The sequence below is a fragment of the Rhinopithecus bieti genome, unplaced genomic scaffold (genome assembly GCF_001698545.2).
Source record: "Rhinopithecus bieti isolate Rb0 unplaced genomic scaffold, ASM169854v2 scaffold_42084, whole genome shotgun sequence".
In the NCBI taxonomy this organism is placed as follows: domain Eukaryota; kingdom Metazoa; phylum Chordata; class Mammalia; order Primates; family Cercopithecidae; genus Rhinopithecus; species Rhinopithecus bieti.
Genome location: NW_016818934.1, coordinates 3507770 through 3525048, shown reverse-complemented (window position 1 = coordinate 3525048; position 17279 = coordinate 3507770). Strand labels below are relative to the sequence as shown.

Sequence of the window (17279 nt, the reverse complement as noted above, 5' to 3'; positions counted from 1 at the left end):
TTTTTTTTTTTTTTTTTTTTTTTTGAGTAATTTATCCTTACTTAAAGACAGATTGCCCTGTATGTAATAGCTACGCAGGAAAAGTTATAAAATTGTCTTTGGTTTTACATTGATAAATGAAAAACCTTAAAATTCTCCAATTGAACAAGATATGCAGGGATTTTTATGGGGTTTTTGGTGGTGGCGGTAAAACAGAGCAAAATAACTTACTGAAATGTAAAGATAGCTGAATGAACATGCCACTAATGGAGAAAGGGTATTTTCACAGAATCAGTGTTTTTCCCCATCCCATCTCCACTTGATGTCAGTCAGAACATACCACTGGCTATTTAGTTTAAAAAATGCAATATGCTTGTGCACATATGCCAGTTACTTTAGGTACCATAAAGGAATGAGGAAGGAGGAAATGAAAGAATAGAGAAAATTACTATAGTCATCAGGATGTGGTGGAATCAAATTGCTATTTTTTGATTGAGAATGTAATCTTCGTCTGTAAGAACAGAATTCTGGAGTAAAGAAGCAGGTTCCCTTTTCGCTAGACACCTCCTGTCTGCTACTGGAACACAACACATCCGTTGTATCTTCATCTTCTGTTTCCAAATGTGCAGGTGTGTCTGTTTCATTGATTGATGGCCCATCAAATTGGAATCTCATCTGCCTCATTGACAATGCCTGTCATTCACATTAGTCTTTCATTAGTTTACCAAGTGGTGTATGCCTCTTAATCTTAAACTGCACCACAGAACCATCCTGCCCTTCCACCTTCAAATTAATGTGATCGTTGTTCTCAGTTTTGACTTCTTCCTTGGGCTTTTTGTTGGCCGTGGTGACTGCCAGAGTCTCCTCAGCTGCCGCTTCCCAAAAGAGGTACCATGTATGCACCAGGAGTGGCAGAAGAAGGAGGTGGTAGTGGTGGATGAGGGAGAGCCACGTATTCTGTTTCAGGTTACAGGAGTAAAGAAGGGCAATTAGAATATTTTCATTATACATAACCAAAGATGAAGAAGACTCTGCTAATGATTTAGTCCTTTCATCCACCTATTCTTTAGAGTACATTATTCTCATGTTTAAAATAAATGAATGGTTCACCAGAGTTCTTTTAAAACCTGAAAGTAGATAATGATATCTCTGTAAGCGTTTTCCTTCAATTCAAGTGTTTTTTTTTTTTTTTAACCTAAGTATTGTAAAAGTTTTATAGATCAAATTTTGGATTTGTAATTTTTAAAACCAGTTTTCTCCAAAATGGAAGCGGCTTAACACTAAGCAGGATCTTTCTGGATATGAGTGATATTTTGAAGACTTAGCAGTTTTAATTGTCCATTGTTTCCTAAACTGTATTTTTAATTTCATTTGCTCTCTCCTAGGGAATGAAGGATGGCAGCACGCCGTGCATTAAAAGCTGTTTTGGTAGATCTCAGTGGCACACTTCACATTGAAGATGCAGCTGTGCCAGGCGCACAGGAAGCTCTTAAAAGGCAAGCTATCCTCCAGGTTCAGCTGACAAATATGTTTGTAAGTGCCATTTTACCACGGCAGATCATTAGCTAAATGGATGGCCTTAAGATGGCATTTTACCAACTTACCATATATAGGAACTGCCTTGGGTTTAGCTCGAGGATGTATGCATTATAATTTCCTCCAAACATTGTTTTCTAAGCCTTTATTAGGTTTGGCCTTTTGATCCAGTCTTTTTGTTCTATGTATATGTCATTTTCTAAGTGAGTGATGTAAATGTGGGAATGACAACTCAAGATTCTACAATATGGAATAAATACCGTTGGAAAAAATCACAAATGAATCCTGGAATCACAAAATAAAGCACACACAGACAGGCATAGTGCTGCTCTCTCTTGTTTTACCTAAGGTCTAACATTGATTGTGCAGCTCCTCAAATAAAGTTTAGCTAAAGAACTTGAAATTTTTAAATTATTTCCATCAACTAAACGCTTTTAAAGGTTAAGGACTGTCTTATATTTCTCATCTACCAACCACAGTACTAAACAGAAGTCTGGATACAAATGAGATACCCAGTAAAAGTGTGTTAAAGTAAGCGGAATGTGAATGTTTGCTTCTGGGTGTCCTGAAAAAAAAATCAACTCATCACAACAGAACTAATAACATATATTAAGGATCTTTATCCTAAAATAATTTAGAGAAGTTTTCAAAATCAGCAATACTTAGTATGTGGTATGTTTTTTCCAACCTTAAAATGTTCATAGGATGGTGTTAATCAGAAAATCTAGTGACTCATATCACAGTGCCAGGTATTAGGGCAAAAGATTGACACAAACCTCACTTTCTTTCGAAGAGCTTACCTTTCATTTGGGGAATCAAGAAATACATACTTATATATCTGGCAGGCATCAGTTGGGAGTTATCAATTTAGTTAGGAGTCATGATGTTCATTTTATAGGTGGAGAAGCAGTGGACAACATGTTGTTTAAAATTAAAAAAAAAAATCTATTGCACAGTTGGACTTTATCTTGACTCCTTGACATGGTTTCTGTCTGAGCCTTTTTTAGGGGAATGAATTTCTGTTAATCAGTGTGCTCCTGTTGGACAGAGCTTTTACTGGTTTAAAGATGAGCTTTCTACTGTAGATTGAAAGAAAAATCTTTTTACATCTGGTGAACATTGACATCTGTAAGTAGCTATGTAAACTGTAAAGCTGCCATTCTGCAGGGGCAAGAGGCTAGACATTGTCATGTTGCTGGGCATAAAAACATTTGGCACAGTTTTAACAAATAAGGAGATTCTATAGGGCCAGAATGTAAATCTGCCTTTTGACATCTGAATTTTGCCCTCTCCAGGTTACGTGGTGCTTCTGTAATCGTTAGGTTTGTGACTAATACGACCAAAGAGAGCAAGCAAGACCTGTTGGAAAGGTTGAGAAAATTGGAATTTGATATCTCTGAAAATGAAATATTCACATCTCTGACTGCAGCCAGAAGTTTACTAGAGCAGAAACAAGTCAGACCCATGCTGCTAGTTGATGATCGGGCACTATCTGATTTCAAAGGTAGGGGAAATTTGGAAAGTTTAAAGACTGGGTATTTATATGTACTTACAAATCATTTTTAAAACTGGATGTTTAGAGATGTTTATTCTGATTTCCCCGTTATTATTGAAACATTTGATAATACTGATATTTTGGATCTAAACTGGCATTTCCCAAACCTTTTTTGACTGTAATCCATAGTAAGTGAAACACATTACATAGTAACCTAATATGTATCTATATGTGTGTCTTTATGTAAGTTAAGCAATACTTACTCTTGCTGTGTAACATGTATTCTATTTTCTTTTTGGTTTGATTTTTTTGTTTGATTATGATGCTGCTTAGAGCCCTCCAAATTAGTTTACAATCTAATAATAGATCATGACCCATGGTTTGAAAAAACACAGGTCAAAATTACTTTGAGTATTATAAGCTAATCCTCAATGCAGGAGCCACTATATTAACTTGATTAAATGAGATATACCAGGATCTCTTTGTTTAATGTTATTCTGGATAGTGTGAAGTTTTTACATTGAATATGAAATATTTTTCAATCAAGAGAAAAGTGTTTCTCTTGGGAAAAGTCAACAGATTCTGGAAGAATATCATAGTTTTATGAAGCTTTGCCACATTGCTGCTTTTCTGAGGATACTCGGAGTGCAGTGGCACAATATAGAAAATGGAGTATAAGTTCAGCATGGCTATAGAGTTGGGCAGATCTCAAAACTAGTACTAATAGGAAATATGCCAATGTATCAATCAGAATTATTATTTGCAAGAAACAGAAACCAACTTTGCTGAATTAAACAGAAAATAAATTTATTAAAAGCATCTGAGTGCTGACAGGAATATAAAATGACACAAAGCCTATGGAGAGGAATTTGGCAATAGCTAGCAAAATTACATATGAAGCAGCACTTGTGAGAATCTATCTCTAAAATATAGATACAGAAATACACAATGACATATGAACAAGGTTATTCATTACTACCTTATTTGTAATAACAAAAGATTGGAAACAACCCAAATATTCATCAGAAGGGACTGATTGAATAAACTGTGATATATTCACAAAATGGAATGCTTTGTAGCTGAAAATTAAATAATGATGAAGAGTTCTATCTCTTGATAAGGAGTGCTCTGCATAGGATATATTAAATGAAAAAAGTAAGGTGTAGAAATCTTTACACATTTTCTGTGCAGGAAAATGAAAAGAAAATGGATATACATATATATTTGTCTTATATTTGTAAAAGGAAGCCAAAGAAGGATAAATGAAAACTAATAAAATGGTTACCTAAAGGGGAAGCAAGGGAGGAGGGGGATGGATTAAGAGAGGAGGCTTTTAAAAAAGTCCCCATTACATAATTTTGACTTTGGAACTGTGTGAATATTGTATACAATGAAAAGACAATTATACAAGTGAAAAACCAGCCTCCAAATAGAAATGAACTTAACTCTGTATCAGGTTGGTGACATAACCACTCAGAGAAAATAATTACTTCAAATGACTTTAAAGTACAGTGTTTTCACCTGTTCATTCATAGTAGGATAAATTCTAAGGACAAAAGAACTACAAAGAGATCTTAAACTGCATTCAGGAGTCTTATTGTTTTAGTAATACTTTTTTTTTTCTTTAATTAAAGGTATATATAGGACAAAGCAAAGTAGTAACTATTAGATTTTAGTGTCAGTGAAAAGAGATGCAAATAATAAAAATCAAGTAAGTTAAATAAAAGTTGTGTATTACTACTTTTGAATAGAAAATATAGTTACCAACTCCTTTTTCTTTTAAATAATACATATTGTGTAATCTTCTGCTGGAAAAGCCTAAAGTAATGACAACCCAGTGCTCAGACTGGTATCTGTGTCAGTTCCCACTGTAGTTCTTTGGAGAAATTACTGATTGCAGATCTGGACAGGTATCGGATGAGTCTGGAATAGCTTATTGTGTTAGCAAAGAAACTACTGGAGAATACTCGTGGCTACTGGTAAGGAGGAAGTTGGAAAGCCTGGATATCTGCAGCCAATAAGAGAGGCAAATAGGAATTGGCATATGGATAATCCATGGAACCTTTAATCAGACTTTTAATAATTGTAATGGAGAGGCCGAGCGTGATGGCTCAAATCTGTAATCCCAGCACTTTGGGAAGCTGAGGCGGGCGGATCACCTGAGGTCAGGAGTTCGAGACCAGCCTGACCAACGTGGAGAAACCCCGTCTCTACTAAAGATACAAAATTAGCTGAGTGTGGTCGGCACATGCCTGTAATCCCAGCTACTCAGGAGGTTGAGGCAGGAGAATCGCTTGAACCCAGGTAGCAGAGGTTGTGGTGAGCCGAGATCACACCATTGCACTCTAGCCTAGACAACAAGAGCGAAACTCTGTTCTCAAAAATAAATAAATAAAGTTGTAATGGAGAATGTACTTGTTTGATTGTCATGTCTGAAGTTCTAAGATGCCAAGGCCTTAAAACATACTTTAATTTTAAAATAATATTTCTGAAACTAAAAGTAGATAAGGCATTATGTAGAAAATTGTAGACTCTGCAGTGCATTTCATATTAATCATGAATGTGTTAACCTCAGTTGTGTCAATTAGAAAGTCTAATTTCCCTTGCCTCTTAGATTCTCAGTCCCTAATCAGTTGCTATTGATCTGATAGTTCATAGGGAACTCATGGCAGTTCTTGTTGATTGTAATCAGTAAAGCATTTTGAAGTAAGAAATTCTCATTTGTTTGAGGACATCAGGTTACAATTTTCAGTTCAGATCTTCTGGTTACTGAGTACCCTTAAGACTATGCACAAGGAATATGGAAAATGTTAGATTTTCTCTCTTTTCCCTCCCAACCCCCTTCTCCCTCTCCCTCCCCTTCTGTGTACTCTCTCTTATACTTCCAAAGTACACTGGGCAGGATAATCTATTAAATTTTAGATTATAGCTATAGCAAAAGTTTGCACTTGATTGACTAAAACCACTTTGTTTTAAATGTGGCATTGCTTTTAATTGCATTTTCAACAATCCTTTTTTTATTTTTTTCCCTTCCCAGGAATACAAACAAGTGATCCTAATGCTGTGGTCATAGGATTGGCACCAGAACATTTTCATTATCAAATTCTGAATGAAGCATTCCGGTAAACCTAGCTATTTATTTTTCATCTGATCATAACACTTCCCTTCTTCCTTTCCTTTGTCATTGTCATGAATGGTTTTGTGTGTTTTACTTTATGGCCACCTAAATTGTACATTAGGACAGACATCTTCAAGATCAACATCAAATAATATGTATTAGAATCTTGACTTTTTCATGTGCATAATATGTTTTTTGTTTTTATTTTGCTTTTGAGACAGGGTCTCACTCTGTCACCCAGGCTGGAGTGCAGTGACATCATTACGGCTCCCCACAGCCTCAGTCTCCCCAGGCTCAGACTTAGGTGCTCCTCCCATCTCAGTTTTTGTATTTTTAGTAGAGACGGGGTTTCGCTGTGTTACCCAGGGTGGGCTCAAGCGATCTACCCACCTCAGCCTCTCAAAGTGCTGGGATTACAAGTGTGTGCCAGCACACCTGAGCAGCAGTTTTATCTTTTATTATTACTCCTGTGATTCTTCACTGACTATGCTAATCTCCAAGGGAAAACAGTATCCAGGCTAATCCACCAAAAACAATAAATGTGATTTTACCTCCAGTGAGAATCCAGGCTGTGGAAAAGAGTTGACACATTTGACCACACTTTAAAAGAAATTATTTGATGAGTGATGATGATACAGTGAACTGAATAGTGGCAGTGGAGATGAAGAAAAACAGATTCAGATACCATCAACATGTCTTACTTTTGAGTTTAGTCAGTAAAGTAGAAGAGTGAGTCAAGGATACATTGAGATTTCTAACCTGAGCAAGTAAGATAGAGAACCCTTGGTTTGGGATTTAAGAGGTGATGAGTTTAGGTTTGGCCTATGGGATATCCAAGCGAGAGACATCAGTGGCTATGAGTGGAAGTAGAACTAGTACATAAGATGTTACAAATCTTCAGTTAATGTGTGCATTTCACTTAAATGAACTTTTTGCTGCTACTTCTAGAAGGAAGGCTGCATACTTGTTCTTGTAGTTCCCAAGATAAATTGGATCAGAATTTACCTGCAGATCTGCTGTAGAATGAGATTGTGACTTTTCCTTTGGATTTTGTAATTTTTCATTTCTTGCCTTTTTTTTCTGGTCAAACCATTAAACAGTATAATTTACCTTTGAATATATGTCAAGTATATAGTTCAAAATGTTGCATAGAGATATGTTGGACTAGCTTAGAAAATTTTTCTTTAATAGCCTGGCAAATTTTTTGTGTTTAACTGCGAGAATGCTATAAAAAAACAAAACAAAACAAAACAAAAAACCCAAAATTTTCTTACTAGTGCAAAGATCTATAAGAACCATTCTAACTTCTACATTATGTAGAATTCATTTCTTCATGTATACTACAGAATTAGAATGTTTATAGGAAACTATAAAACTCACCAGCCAGGTTCACACATTTGGGCACATTATTTGCTGTTGATCTTGAAAATGGCTGTCCTCATGTAAAGTCTATGTGGCCAGAAATAGCACTTTGAGAACAGCCACCTTTTACCCTGTGTGCACATTAATTTTAGATTCTTGATTAATGGAAACCACAACTACTTAATGTACTTTTATTTGTGACCGTAGTCACTGTGATAGTCAAGCCCTTGTTTAAAGGGAGCAAACTTACTTTTTATAGTTGGTCAGTATCTATTTACTGTAATTACTTCCTGGACATCCACTGTTATGTCAGATCACCTGGAGATGTACTTCAGTGTATATGGTGTTAAAATTACTTTTGCTTCCCCTGCCTTTTCAATTATCCTACTTTGACTTTTAGTTGAGGAGGGAGAGACTATGCCATCTGCTCCTTAATTAAGTTCTACAACTACCCATATCGGTTTTCATTTGAAACAGAATCTATTATTTTTCTTCTGAATTTACTCCTACTACCTTTCACTCATTTATTTAACCACAGAATTCAAGGAGAAGATATTGATTGATTTAAGCTGGCAATTTGGGAAGGACATGTTTAATAGGAAATTGAGAGTTCTGTCTTAGATGAATACTAGACTCAGGGTAATAAAAATGTATGTTGACATAATACTGACTTTGTAATTGCTCGGATGCTGTCTAATTGGTACACTTTCCTAACCATATTGATTTTTTATAAACACTACATTTTAAAACATTACAGTGCACTTATAGGTCAACTCTAATTTCACAAATGCACTTAACAGCTGGGTAGAGAGTTAACAGAAGGATTTTAGGTCTTGCCCTTCTTTGCATATTGATGTTTCCACAGGGACTGCCTTCCAACCAATGACTGCAGCTATTTGGATTGTGTGTGACAAATACAGACATCTCAAATGAACCACCGATTAGTTAAATTACTGTTTAGGCTGATAATGACAATGAACATTGTATTTTAAAGCCCATTGCATGCCATCTTCAGAGGCATGTTACATCAAGGCAGATACATCAACCTTCACATTACACTGCATCTTATTTATTGTGTTTTTAATGGATAGCCCACCACAAAAACGCATAGTACAGCCTTTCTACAAATACTTTTTAAATGCCTGAATGGAATTGAGAATTATTTGTTTGTTTGTTTGTTTGTTTGTTGTTTTTTTGAGACCAAGTCTCGCTCTGTCATCCAAGCTGGAGTACAGTGGTGTGATCTCAGCTTATCTCAAAAAAAAAAAAAAAAAAAACCCAAAGTTTGAGCATTTAAGTAATGGACCAATTATAATTGAACTTGATGATTACTATTAGGAGGAAAACAAACAGGTCACTTACAATCCAACCTGAACTTAGTAAACAAGACTAAAAAATATCTAATCACAAAATCAATATAAATTAAGTTTAAATGCTCAAGAAAGAATAAATTAAAAATTACCTATAACCCTGCCACCTAAAGAGAACCACAGTTTACATTTTAGCACAGTTACTTTGTTTCTATACACATACATGTTTACACAAAATTTAGAATGTATATATATACTATGCAGTAACATGCTTTTAAAAAACCTAATGTATTGTGCATGCTTTGTCATATTCCTAAATATCATTCTAAAACCTATTTGATTCTTACAGTATACTCTATTTTAAGAAGCACAGTGGGCCGGGCGCGGTGGCTCAAGCCTGTAATCCCAGCACTTTGGGAGGCCGAGACGGGCGGATCACGAGGTCAGGAGATCGAGACCATCCTGGATAATACGGTGAAACCCTGTCTCTACTTAAAATACAAAAAACTAGCCGGGCGACGAGGCGGGCGCCTGTAGTCCCAGCTACTCAGGAGGCTGAGGCAGGAGAATGGCGTAAACCCGGGAGTCGGAGCTTGCAGTGAGCTGAGATCCCGCCACTGCACTCCAGCCTGGGTGGCAGAGCAGGACTCCGTCTCAAAAAAAAAAAAAGAAGCACAGTGAATTGCTTTGCCACAAGTTCCTATTACTGTTGGTATTCCAGGTTTTTGAAATTCATTTTAAAAAACTCCTGAGAACATGTTTGTTGAGCAGTATTTATGCTTTCTTTATGATTTTTTTTTTTTCAGAAGTATAGTTGCCAGGCAAAGGAATTTTAGGGAAAAAAACTACATGGAATTACTTAGCCTAGGAAAAGTTTGAGGCCTTTTTTTTCCTAAATTAAGCAACTGTTCTCCAGCTCGTAGAGGAGCTTATTAAAATGTTATTATACCTGAAGAGAAATGGCATCACAACTTTCACGTTTAAATTTATAGATGAAGCCTTTTTAAGAATAATGTATTTGAAGTTTTGTTAATGACATTCTTCCCATAATTGCTGTAGAGTTTGAGAGTCCTCCAAAAGTCTTAGAGATGTACAGGAATTTTTTTTTAAATTTTTCGGGATGAGCTTCTTACCACTATAAGTGGTCTTTGTTGACAGTTGGATTGCTTGCTTTCCCCCATCTCCTTCTTAAGGAAAAATTATAAGTTTAATTACTCCAGTATATTCAATCCTTAGTAAAGGGAAGAAAAGAAAGAAACACAAACAAACAGTAATGGCGTCAGTACTGCGTTTGTACACTAACTCTTGAGTCTTTTCTAAGTACTTAGAGCCCTGAGCATGAGGAATCTCAGAACAGAGTAGCAGCAGGGCTCAAATTAGCAATATATCTATGGGCTTTTCCCATTTTTGAAAGGGATGACTCCTGTGCAGTGTTCATAATTAAAGTCCAGACTGTAAAATATTACTTTGGTGGTGAGAAATTGTTTAAGACTTCAGAACTTGAGATGTTTAAAGCATTTCATTAGTGTATGTAGGAGAAGTTTATATGCAGATCTGAAAATCATAGAATACAGAATCCAGTTGACTATCATAATCACTGCTCTTATTTTGTAGTTTGAGGATATATTTAGCTGGCAACTCCTGCTACTCTAAATATGATTTGTTTACATGAACAAACCATAAAAATATATTCTGTTACTGATTCTTCCATTGAGGTAAACATGCACAGTAAGTTATACAGATTTTAGGTATACAACTCAATACAATTTTACACATAGGTATACCTATATAACCCCCATTTGGTGATCAAGATTAGAACATTTTCAGCATCCTTGGTGGCTCCCTTTCCCAGTCAGTACCACTCCTTCCCCCGGATAACCACTGTTCTGACTTCTGTAATTATTGCCATTTCTTAACCTTCATATGAATGAAATAATAGAATTATAGCATTTTTTGGTCTGCTTTTGAGATTTATCCAAGTTTTTGCATGTACCAGTACTTTGGTTTTTATTTTGCTTCTTTGTTGTTGTTTTGTATAGTAGTAGTCTATTATATGAATATTCCACAATTTATTTATTCATTCTGCTGTTAATGGACATGGATTGCTTCCAGTTTGGGCTGTTATGAATAAAACTACTGTGAACATTCTTGTATATGTCTTTTGGGGGACATATGCATTCAATTCTCTTGGGTACATGTCTAGAAGTGAAATTGCTAGATAATAGGATAGGTAATTGTTTAGTTTTAGTAAATATCGCCAAACAGTTTTCCAAAGTGATTGTACCAAGTCATACATTCTTGCTAGCTATAAATGAGAGTTCCAATGCTCCATATTCTCTATTTAATAGTAGCTATTCTGTTTGGTGTATATGGTGGTACCTTTACTGAGTTTCTATTTGGTTTTTTTGTTGTTATTGTTACTGTTTTTCAAAGACAGGGTCTTGCTCTGTTACCCAGGCTAGAGTGCAGTGGCACTATCATAGCTCACTGTAGCCTCAAACTCCTGGACTCAAGAGGTCCTCCTGCCTTAGCCTCCCACGTAGCTAGGACTACAGGTGTGTGCCACCACACCTGGCTAATTTTTAATTTGTCTTTGTAGTGGGGTTTTGCTGTGTTACTGGCTGTTCTCAAATGCCTGACCTCAAGTGATCATTCTGCTCCAGTCCCTCAAAGTGCTGGGATTACAGGTGTGAGCTATTGCATCCAGCCTCAGTTTCAATTTGTATTTCTCTGATGAGTAATGTTGTTGAAACCTTTTCATATGCTTATTAGCCATTTGGATATCTTTTGTTGTGATGCACCCATTCAAATCTTTTACGTTTTCCTATTGGGTTGTCTTTTTCTTACTGATTTGTCAGAGTTCTTTTTTTTTTTTTTTTTTGAGACAGAGTTTCACTCTTGTTGCCCAGGTTGGAGTGTAATGGCACAATCTCGGCTCACTGCAACCTCTGCCTCGTGGGTTTAAGCAATTATCCTGCCTCAGCCTTCCGAGTAGCTGGGATTACAGGCATGCACCACCACGCCCGGCTAATTTTGTATTTTTAATAGAAACGGGGTTTCTCCATGTTGGTCAGGCTAGTCTCGAACTCCCGACCTCAGGAGAGCCACCCGCATCGGCCTCCCAAAGTGCTGGGATTACAGGCGAGAACCACTGCACCCGGCCTGAGAATTCTTAAAGTGTTATATCTTACGAGACTTTGGTTGGATATATGTACCACAGATATCCCTGTTTTTGATTTGCCTTTTCACTCTCTTAATAGTATGAGAACATCAGGTTCTTAATTTTGATGTAGTTCAATTTGTCAGTATTTTCTTCTGTTTTGTTTAAGAAATCTTCGCCTACCCCAAGGTCATGAAGATATTTTCCTGTGTTTTCTTCTGTAAGCTTTATTGTTTTACTTTTAGCAATTAGGTGTAGAATCTGTTTTGAATTAATTGTTGTGAATTGTGTGAAATAGAAATTCATTTTTATCTGTGGATACTCAGTTGTTCTAGCAACATATATTGCAAAGACCCATTCTTCCCCCATTGAATTGCAGTTGTGCTTTTGACATAAATCAAATGACTAGATTCTTTATCTATACTTTTGCCATTCCATACTGTCTTAATTATTGTAGCCTCATAATAAGCCTCAATATCTGGTAGTGTACATCCTCCAACTTTATTATTTAAGATTGTCGTGGCTATTCTACCTCCTTTGGATTTCCACACAGATTTTGAAATCAACGTGTTAACTTTCACAAACAAAGCCTGCTGGGAGTTTGATACTTCATTAAATCTATGGATTTGGGCAGTAATTATATCTGTACAATAATATATCTTACAGTCTGTGAAAATCAAATGTATCTCCATTTATTTAGGGAGTTTTCTTGTTTTGTTGTTTGTTTTTTTACATTTGTTCTCATCAGTGTTTTCTAGTTTTTAGAATGTGGGTCTTGGATATTTTGTTAAATTATTCTTGTCTTTCATATTGTTTGATACTATTGTAAATTATATTTTGTTTTGTTTTCTGAAACAGAGTTTCGCCCTTTTTGCCCAGGGTGGAGTGCATTGCACGCTATCAGCTCACTGCAACCTCTGCCTCCCAGGTTCAAGTGATTCTCCTGCCTCAGCCTCCCAGTAGCTGGGAGTATAAGCATGTACCACCATGCCTGGCTAATTCTTGTATTTTTAGTGGAGATGGGATTTTGCCCTGTTGTCCAGAGTAGTCTCAAACTCCTGACCTCAGGTAATCCACCCACCTTGGCCTCCCAAAGTGCTGAGATTACAGGTCTGAGCCACCGTGCCCAGCCTTGTATTTTGCTAAATTTCATATTTATTTGCTTATTGCTAATACATAGAAAGCTAATAGGGTTTTCGTATATTAATCTTGTATCCAGCAGTCTTCTTCCATTTACTTGCTAATTCTAATAGATGTTTGTATTAGTAGAATCTTTTGGATTGCATTTCTACATAGACAATTGTAGACAGTAATGACAATTTTAATTGTCTCCTTCCAGTGTTAAAATTCTTTTTATTTTCTTGCTATATTACACTGTCTGGGACTCCTAGTGCAGTACTGATACACATGGTGATAGTAGATAGCCTGATCTTACTTCTGAATTCAGGGGTAGAACTTTCAGTATTTTACCTCTTCAAGTATTTCTTACTAGGTCAATAAGCTATGTTTGTTTGTTTTTAATCCCAAAGACTTCAAAACTTTTTTTTTTTAATTCTGTTTATAACTAGAAATAGCAGTGTTGAAGTTGTCTTAGATTTTCTATTTTAATTTTTCATTTCATCTGTCACTTTGGATGTATAGTATTCTTAGATTTTTATTTTTTGTGGAACATTGAGTCTCTACAAACTCATTGCATTTTTTTCAGTAATTAATGAGAGAATTACTGTGTCGGTGTGACATTGGAAGTATTTTGGGGGTTTCAATTAAATATTAGTGGTATTTTCCTTTGGTGTTTTTCATGATTCACTAGTTTTAATTTGAACTTTTGATAGTTCATGTCTGTCGAGTTGATTGGTATTACTTTTAAGTGTGTTGAATGTTAACACTTTGGCATTACTTTAGTTCAGCGTTTCTCAACCAGGGACAGTTTTGCCCCCTAAGGAATATTTGGTAAGGTTTGGAGACATTTTTGGTTGTCATAACTGAGGGAGAGGGGTGGTACTGGCATATGATGGGTAGAGGTCAGGGATGCTGCTAAACATCCTGTTATACATAGGTCAGCCCCCACGACAGGCATTTTCTGGCCTAAAATAGTAGGGCTGAAAAGCCCTGATCTAATAGTGCTTCATTTGAAACTGAAGCCCACAAATGTGAAGTGACTCTCCATTATTTATTTTTAGTATAGTTACTATACTTCCTACATTTATGAATAAAAATAGTTGTCATAGGTCAGGACACTGAGGCATGCAGAGGTTCATCTATGATTTAGTTTATTGAATAAACATTTAGCAAAAGGTACCAGGTCTTCTTTTTTTTAAGTAGGAAATACAGTGATGAGTACAACTAATGGGCATTATGGAGACTGTATTCTAGTGAGGAAGACAGACCAAGCACAACAGGATAAGGATTACCAGTTGTGCCAAGTGATATATGAAGGAAGAAGGGGGTTGGAATAGTTACCAAATGTGAGGAGGGAGTCCACTTTATTTAAAGAGAGATTAAAAATGACTTCTTTGATTTGCCGACATTTAAACTGAAACCTGACAAATGAGTGGAAGAAATCTATGTGGAAAGTATGGGGAACAGTTTCAGGAGGAGGGGGCACCATATAGGGGCTGAAGCAGGAAGAGTTTGACATTTTTTGAGGAAATGAGAAAACAGTATTGTGGCAGGAGCTCAGTCAATAATGGGAAAGGTAACTTGAGATGAGAGTGGAGATGTGGGGTTGGGGGTAGATAGGGCAAGGCTTTGGAGACTGTGCTAAGGACTTTGGATTTTATGCTGGTTGCTGTGAGAAGCTATTAAAGAATTTTGAGAGGGGAGGGACATGATCACATCTATTTGCACTTTTGAAAATTCCCACTATTGCTTATTCAATGGATTGGAATAATAGAGAAAAATGCAGGAAGACCAGTTGTAAGGCTATTACAGTTCAAGTGAAAGAGTAAGACAGTTTTGAGATATTTTTTGCTTCAAAATTGGAAATTACTGGATTTCCTACTGAATAGGGATGTGGAGATGGTGGGAGAAATTGAGAAATCAAGGATCACTGATAGGGTTCTGGCTTGAGTAACTGGGAGAAATCATTGAGATGGGAAAGATTGGGGAAGGAACACTTTTGGGGAGTGGGGTGAGAGGGACTTACCAGTTTGATGTTGGACATATGGTAGGTGTTTGACCAGTACTTAAACTGCAGTATAATTTCATTTCCACATGCTTCATCTTCAGGGGAAATGGTTAAGTTATTTAGAAAGACAGCGTAGTGTTCAGGCATACCTCCTTTTATCGCACTTTGCATTATTGCGCTTCACAGATACTGCATTTTTTTTTTTAACAAACTGATTTTGCAGTAATCCTACATTGAGCAAGTCATCGGCACCATATTTCCAACAGCATGTGCTTACTTTGTGTCTCTGTGTCACATTTTGGTAATTCTTGTCAATATTTCAGACTTTTCATTATCATTATGTGTTACGGTGATCAGTGATCTTTGATGTTACTATTGTAATTGTTTTGGGGAGCCACAAACCATGCCCATGTAAGATGGCAAATTTAATGTTGTGTGTGTTCTGACTGCTCCACCAACCAGTTTTTCTATCTCTTTCCTCTCCTCTGGCCTCCCTATTCCCTGAGACACAATGATACTGAGATTAGGCCAGTTGATAACCCTACAGTGGTCTCTGAGTGTCTTAAGTGAAAGGAAGAGTCATACATCTCTTACTTAAAATGAAAAGCTAGAAATGAGTAAGGTTAGTTAGGCATGTCGAAAGCTGAGATAGACTGAAAGCTAGGCCTCTTGTGCCAAATAGTCAAGTTTTGAATGCAAAGGAAAGTTCTTGAAGGAAATTAAAGTGCTACTCCAGTGAGCACACAAATGGTAAGAAAGCAAAACAGCCTTATCACTAATATGGAGAAAGTTTTAGTGGTCTGGATAGAAACTCAAACCAGCCACAACATTCCCTTAAGACAAAGCCCTAACTCTCTTCAATTCTATGAAGACTAAGAGAGGTGAGGAAGCTACAGAAGAAAAGTTTGAAGCTAGCAGAGGATGGTTCATGAGGTTTAAGGAAAGAACCTGTCTCCATAAACTTGCATTAAAGTGCAAGATGAAGCAGCAAGTGCTGATGTAGAAGCTACAGCATGTTATCCAGAGATCTAACTGAGATCATTGATGAAGGCGTCTACACTAAACAAGAGATTTTCAATGTAGATGAAACAGTCTTACATTGGAAAAATATGCCGCCTAGGACTTTCATAGCTAGAGAGGAGAAGTCAGTGCCTGGCTTCAAAGCTTCAAAGGACAGGCAGTCTCTCTTGTTAGGGGCTAATGCAGCCGGTGACTTAAGTTAAAACCTATGCTCTGTAAATAGAATAACAAAGCCTGAATGACAACACATCTGTTTATGGCATAGTTTATTGAATGTTCCAAGCCCACTATTGAGACCTACTGATCAGAAAAATAGATTCCCATTAGTATATTACTGCTCATGGACAAAGCAACTGGTCCCCCAAGAGCTCTGTTGGAGATGTACCAGGAGATCAATATTGTTTTCATGCCTGTTAACACAACACCCATTCTGCCACCCACGGATCAGGGAGTCATTTTGACTTTCAAGTCTTATTATTTAAAAAATACGTTTTGTAAGGCCATAGCTGCTGTAGACAATGATTTCCTCTGATGGATCTAGGCAAAGAAAATTGAGAAACTTCTGGAAAGGATTCAGCATTCTAGGTGCCATTAAGAGGATTTGTGATTCGTGAAAGGTCAAAATGTCAACATCAACGGGAGTTTGGAAGAAGCTGATTTTAACCCTCATGGATGACTTTGAGGGGTTCAAGACTTCAGTGAAGGAAGTAACTGCAAGTGTGGTGGAAATAGCAAAATAACTAGAATTAGACGTAATGCCTGAAGATGTGGCTGAATTGCTGCAATCTTATGATAAAACTTGAATGGATGAGGACTTGCTTCTTTTGAATGAGCAAAGAAAGTGGTTTCTTAAGATGGAATCTACTCCTGGTGAAGATGCTTTGAACATTGTTGAAATAACAACACAAGATTTAGAATACTACATGAACTTAACTGATAAAGCAGCAGAAGGGCTTGAGAGGATTGATTCACAATTTTGAAAGAGTGTCTTTTGTGGGTAAAATACTGTGAAACAGCATCATATACTACAGAGAATTGTTTCATGAAAGGAAGATTAAAATTGATGCAGCAAGCTTCATTGTTGTCTTGTTTTGAGACATTGCTGCAGTGACTCAACCTTCAATGACTACCACCCTGATCCGTCAGCAGCCATCAACATCGAGGCAAGACCT

General features: G+C 36.7%; 1 protein-coding gene across 2 annotated transcripts in view; it reads left to right on the top strand.

Moving 5' to 3' along the window:
• Positions 1–17279, top strand: part of HDHD2 (haloacid dehalogenase like hydrolase domain containing 2) — a 47222-nt gene that overhangs the window by 19014 nt on the left and 10929 nt on the right. The window contains exons 2-4 of one of the 2 annotated variants that reach the window (XM_017857820.1): positions 1365–1512; positions 2811–3019; positions 6048–6132. In XM_017857820.1, the coding sequence (XP_017713309.1) occupies positions 2980–3019; positions 6048–6132 (125 nt within the window). In that variant the 5' untranslated portion in view covers positions 1365–1512; positions 2811–2979. The remainder of the gene's footprint in view (positions 1–1364; positions 1513–2810; positions 3020–6047; positions 6133–17279) is intronic. The other variant, XM_017857819.1, reaches the window with a different exon arrangement.